Genomic DNA, 6,000 nt, shown 5'->3' with positions numbered 1-6,000 from the left:
GAGATGCAATTTTACATTAGATTTTAAATGACATGAAATGCTAAATTCATACCCTTGATTTGTGGGTGAAATCTAGCTTATCTAGATTGTGGATGATTTTATTTACTAGCACAGTTCCTGACCCAGAGCCCACGCAGGTACACGAACGCTCTTTCCATCAGACCCATTCTAAAGTAATAAGAAGCTTGAGTTGCATTTAATTTGGGTTTGTATTACATGTAAATCCAGATGCAATCTGGATTTAATTAATCCAATTTCATTGCATTTTAATGTACACATTTGCATTGTGTTTATTGGCAATTGGCTTTATCCATTTGTTCAGCGTTTTTATCACCGATGAAACTACTGAATATTTAGAGATCTACATACTTTCTAGCAAGAACGAGTAGCGTTGCTCTGATTAAATAGTTCTCAGACATAAACCGGGGTTAAGACTAAAATGTCAAAACATAGCTGCAAAATAAAGTGGGGAAAATGATACCAGTATTTTAAAGCAATTAACTTCATTGTGCTAAATTATTTGAAAAATCCTTTCATTAGACATTTTAGACGGTATGTTGAGAGGAAGAGGACTACTCTGAAACAAACAACAAAACTGATAAATTTAGTCACTTTTCCCTGCTTCTAAAAGGTGCCTTTGAAATGATGGTTGTTCAGGTTTAGTTTAATATTTAGAAATACTCATTTTTCTGAGTATTTCTAGATCTGTATTCTATATAGAATCTATATAGAATCTAGATCTAGATTCTATATCTAGAAAACTAGAGTTTTCTCTTTGTGAGGAGTCCGTGTGGCTTGAACAGGATTGCTGAGATAATCACGCTCTGCTGTTTCTGTTCCAGGGCTAACGTTAAGCATGAAATGTAAGCTGTCATGTTTGGAGCTCCTCATTCAATGACCTGGCCAAAGCAACTAAAAACATTCTGGGGTTTGTGAGGAATCAGTTGTGAAAAGAAGAAGAACAGCATCTTTCCATTTCTGTGTTTAGCTGCTTGGCTCGGCTCTGCTGTGAATGCTGTGGCTTGGGTCATATGATGTCCTTCTTATGTTGGGTCCCCAACACAAGAAGGACATGGAGCTGTGGGAGCAGGTCCAGAGGAGGCTGCAGAGATGATCCGAGGACTGGAGCACCTCTGCTATGGAGACAGGCTGAGAGAGTTGGGGCTGTTCAGCCTGGAGAAGAGAAGGCTCTGGGGAGAGCTTTCCAGCAGCCTTCCAGTCCCTAAAGGGGCTGCAAGAAAGCTGGAGAGGGGCTTTGGACAGGGGCATGGAGTGACAGGACAAGGGGCAATGGCTTTAAACTGAAAGAGGGGAGATTTTGATTAGATAGAAGGGACAAATTCTTCCTTCTGAGGATGGTGAGGCACTGGCACAGGTTGCCCAGAGAAGCTGTGGCTGCCCCGTCCCTGGAGGTGTTCAAGGCAAGGCCGGATGAGGCTTTGAGCAACCTGCTGTAGTGGAGGGTGTCCCTGCCCATGGCAGGGGGGCTGGAATGAGATGATCTTTCAGGTCCCTTCCAACCCAAACCATTCTACGATTCTATGATCATTGGGTATTTGAAGACAAAGTAACCAGCAGGACAGAACAACAGTGTTCTCATCATGAAGCTAAACATCCCCATGCTTCAACAGCTCCTGTGAAGCTGGGCTTTCCAGGGATGCTCAACCTTCTTTCTGCTATCACCAGCTCAGGGCTTCTGAAGAAGGAGAGGGTGTTTTTTCTCTAACCTTCTAGGAAGGACTTGGAAACAGGATAGATACCAAAAAGTGGGATGTGGGTGGAATTTAGACACCTGCATTCAAACCTATGCATGGGAAACTCCCCGACTTGGGCAAAACCTAGTAAGTGCCTGGATTCATTCAGCTCCCTCCATTGGGACAACAGAGACCCCACAGAGAGAGACTTTCCAGGAGCACATGTGCATCTTGCTCCCTCCTAAGTTCTGCTGCAATCCAGATGTGGGTGACACAGCAGGAGCATGTCTGGTGTGGAGCTCAGGCGATGTAGTCATCCTCATCCAAAACTTGGCCAGCACTGGTTGTACCTTTGCAGACCCCTCAGGGTGGGCTGACAAGCCCATGCCACTCAGGTAGGACATACCATGTGTCCTATACCCACCAAGAAGCAGCTCTGCACCATTGATCCCTCTGCTTTGGTGGGGAGAGCTTGTATAAAGTCGGTCCTATATAGAGAGGGACACCAAAGGGCCAGAGGAAAGCAGGAGTTCAAACCTGTACCTCCTGGTAGACCCCCACTTGCTCCACAGGGCAGACACTCAGCTGCCACAAGGGACAAAACACACTGAAAGGTAGGCAACAACAGAGTGAAGAAGGATTTAAGAGCAGGTACAAGCTGGAGGCTTCCTGAATGCATGGCAAGACTGGGCAGGTCCCCCCCACGCAGGAGGAGCTGCTGATGCATGGATAGAGCATCGCAGAGACTGGAGGCACCTCGTGACATGTCATTCTGGAACAGGTTGCCCAGAGAAGTTGTGGCTGCCTCATCCCTGGAAGTGTTCAAGGCCAGGTTGGATGAGGCTTTGGGCAACCTGGTGTAGTGGAAGGTGTCCCTGCCCATGGCAGGGGGGTTGGAACGAGATGATCTTTGAGGTCCCTTCCAACCCAAACCATTCTATGATTCTCCAGGCCCTGGTCAGGGGTGGTGCTGGGAAGCCAGTTGATGCTCAGCTCCACCAGGTTACCTTCTGCTGATGATGTAATGAGTCGAAACGCCGAACGCTGAGGTGAGCTGTGAGAACATCCGCTTGATCAAGAGCGTTTCCTCTGCCAGCTCCCCTTGGCGTTGAGACATATATATATAAAAAAAAGCATTTACGGATATTAATAGCAATAACACTTTGTGACGACGGGTTTTTCAAATCAGTCTCTGCTCGAGGGCTAACGAAGGCAGATGAACGCGCGGAGTTTGCCGGGGCTGGTTGTTGTAAATCTCCTGCTTCGGGGGTCTGAGGCAGCATTAAGGAAAACGGGGCTTCGTTTGGGAAAGACAAGCTTTTAAAATGGTTTGAGTGGGACCGTCGCGGTGTCTCAGGCACCGGAAAGAAATCGGGTTGTTGGAAGTTTGGTGACAAAACGTGTTAATTTTTGTAGGAAACGACGGAACTAAATCCTGCTTTAAGTGAAAAAGCCGATTCAGCCTTAACTGTAAAGCTGCTAGCAATGACTCCACAATATATGAAATATAATAATTATGATAATTAATAAAGATAATAATACAGTAAAACCTTTCTAATTCACCCTAATGACTCAGAGGCTGCTTACTAATTACTGAATTTTGTGGATAAACAAGCTGGAATAATGCATCATAAAATACACTTTGTTCCATTATTTTGACAACTCTCGTTTAGTTTTAATTATTTATCCTTCATAATATACTAGTCACTGTACTTGGGGAGGGTTTTACAAAAATAATGAAGCTCTAATAATTTGACATGTCTGTTCAGTATTTGCTGAAGCAGGGAGGAAAATCAGCCCTTTCTGGATGTGTGCGAACGAGGAGGAGCAGGGATGGGTCGAGCACAGATCTCTGAAGTTGTAATGCAAAATATTTCGCAGATTTCATAGATTTCTACGTTGGAAAAGACCTTAGAGATCATCCAGTCCAACCATCCCTAATCTCCCATCATATGATACGTCTCTCCCAAGCCTTTGGAGGGGAGCCCTCGGAGCAGCTCTCCTCGTGGAGCACTCCCGCAGCCGCACTGCTTCGCTGCTGAATTCTCCAGAAAAATCACACCGTTTGAAAAAATAATAATAATAAAAGCGAAGTAGCTTTTGTGCCCAAATCAATTTTTATCCTCAGATCAATTTTTTTTTTCCGCCATCACGAGGGCTAAAAGCTTGGTTTTAATTTAAATGAGCGCTACGATTTTCACATAATCACCTGATTCCCGGAGCTGGCATTCCCTTGAAACCCCAGCCCGTTTCCTCGCTCCCGAGTTTGGCAGGAGTTGGCCACGCTCTTGCAAAGGACTCTGCGTTTATCTAGCTCGGTTTTCCAGCTACAGAGAGTCCTGTAGGGTGCGTGTTGTACCTGTGCCTTCCTAGTCATGATGTGGTGGTGTTTTATTTTTTTTAAAAAAAGGCCATTTCCATGGGAGATTTGCCAGAAAACTGACTCTATCAGCCCTGTCCCAGCTGTCTGTGAGCATGTGGATCAGCGGCGGTAACTCGCTGTGTCTGGGAATGGAATAATATACTGCAAAGCCGCTCCGTACCTAGTATTTTCTTCCACTGGGCTGGTTTCCGAAGGGGCCTGTTGTGGGATGAGCAGAAGGGAGCGAGAGAGCGCAGAGCCCGCCGTGGCGTGGCAAAAGGGCCCCAAGGCCACTGGGCAAGGCTCAGCCCACCCGCCCCAGAGCATCCTCCCTCCCCACCTGCTAAATTTGTGCTTTCTGTGCCCGTCAGCAGTGTAAATCCTGGCCTGTGGGGAGTCAGAGGGGGACAGCAGGGAAGGATGGCTGCTGGTTGGGCATGGATGGGTGCTGCCTTCCCGGCAGTGGCGTGTCTAAAGACGGAGAGGTGCGGAAAGCTGGGTGGCAGGAGGTTGCAGGTGTCCCCACCTCGGGGAGCAGGACGCCAACACCCTTGTGGGAGATTTTGGGTGGGAGAGTGCGTGAGGAAGGGCAGGCCTTCCAGAAGTGAGGTCACGGTGCCGGGGTCGTGTTTAGGGTGGGTCAGCATGATGGAAAGCATCCTTCTCCAGGGATGGCGCTGGGGCTGGGCAGGGGGAACAGAAGGCTGCTTGGCACCGTCCTGTATCGGGAGGAGGGCAAAACCGGGCACGGTGTTTCGGTGAGGGCTGGGGGTGGGGGGCGGGTGGGGTGCAGAGGAGCCATGACGGGGTCTCCACCGGGGAGCGATAACCGGTGTCGCACCCCGTCTGCCGGTCCCCCGGCGGCTGCTGCAGCCTTCCCGTCCCCGGGCGGGCTGGGGCTGGGGGAGAAGCGGGCCGTCCCGCTCTCCTCCCGTATCCAGGCGCCCCCGGAGCAGCCCCAGCCCCGCCGCCCCGAGGTGCCCCAGCACCCGCCGGTGCCGGCAGCGGGGCGGGCACGGCCCGGCCGCCGAGCGGGAGTCGCCCGGCCCCGCCGCGAACAATAGCGGCCCCGGCGCGGGGCGGCGCGGAGCGGGGCGGGCCGGGGGCCGCCGCCCGCCCCCCCGCCGCCGCCGCCGCCCGCCCTCTCCCCGCCCCCCGCGCCAGAGGCACCGCCGCCGCCGCAGCCGGGTCCATGCCCGCTGGAGCCCCCGCCTGCCGCCGCCCGCAGCCCCGGCATGGACGTTAGGTTTTACCCCTCCGCCCCCACTGCCGTGGGCTCCCTGCCCGGTGCCGACCCCACTTGCCTCGGGCCGCTGGATTATTATCACTGCAACAAGGTACCGGGGCGGCGGTGGCGGGCGCGGGGCGGGGGGGGGGGAATGCGGGGGGCGGCGGTGCCCGGCGGGGCTGCCCGGCCGGCTCCGCTCGGTGCGTCCCGCAACTTCTCCACGGTGGAGCGGGGGGGGGAGGAGGAAAGGAAAGTGCCGGCGGCGCCCGGCTCCGGCGGGAGGGAATTTTGAAAGTGGTGTGGAAGCGGCGCGGGGAGAGCCGTCGGGTCCCCGGGCCGCCCCGGCCCCGGGCCAGCCGCGCTCCCGGCGGGGCGAGCGGAGCTGCGGGAGCCCGAGCCCGGGGCGCTGCTCGGCGGGGCGGGCTGGAAGCGGTCGCGGCCGGGAGAGAAGCGCTCTGGGAGGGGGGGTGAGCGCGGCTCTTCGGGGCCGGTTGTTTTACTTGAGCCGGTGGGTTTGTTTAATGTTTTCTCCTACGGGAGCGTTTGGCCCGAAGCGACGTACGCGGGGTTTTGGTTGTTGTGGTTGTTGTCGGGCACTTTTTTGGCTGTTGTTTGCCGCGTTGTTTTGCACCTTGTTCGAGAGGCTGCGGAGCCGCCGGGCCGGGGTCGGGGGCGCCTCCCGAGCGGGGGCTCCGGCTCTGCTCATCGCCTCCGGC

The 6,000-nt window shown here is 53.1% G+C and overlaps 1 protein-coding gene across 1 annotated transcript in view; it reads left to right on the top strand.

Annotated features, from left to right (window-relative positions):
- Positions 1 to 5,291: 5,291 nt before the first annotated feature.
- TOX2 (TOX high mobility group box family member 2) overlaps positions 5,292 to 6,000 on the top strand; it is a 152,340-nt gene continuing 151,631 nt past the window's right edge. Inside the window, exon 1 of the mRNA XM_086622990.1 lies at positions 5,292 to 5,393. Within this exon, the coding sequence (XP_086479116.1) occupies positions 5,292 to 5,393 (102 nt within the window). The remainder of the gene's footprint in view (positions 5,394 to 6,000) is intronic.

The sequence above is a fragment of the Tauraco erythrolophus genome, chromosome 18, assembly GCF_009769465.1.
Source record: "Tauraco erythrolophus isolate bTauEry1 chromosome 18, bTauEry1.pri, whole genome shotgun sequence".
NCBI lineage: Eukaryota > Metazoa > Chordata > Aves > Musophagiformes > Musophagidae > Tauraco > Tauraco erythrolophus.
This window is presented reverse-complemented; position numbering and strand designations above follow the sequence as displayed.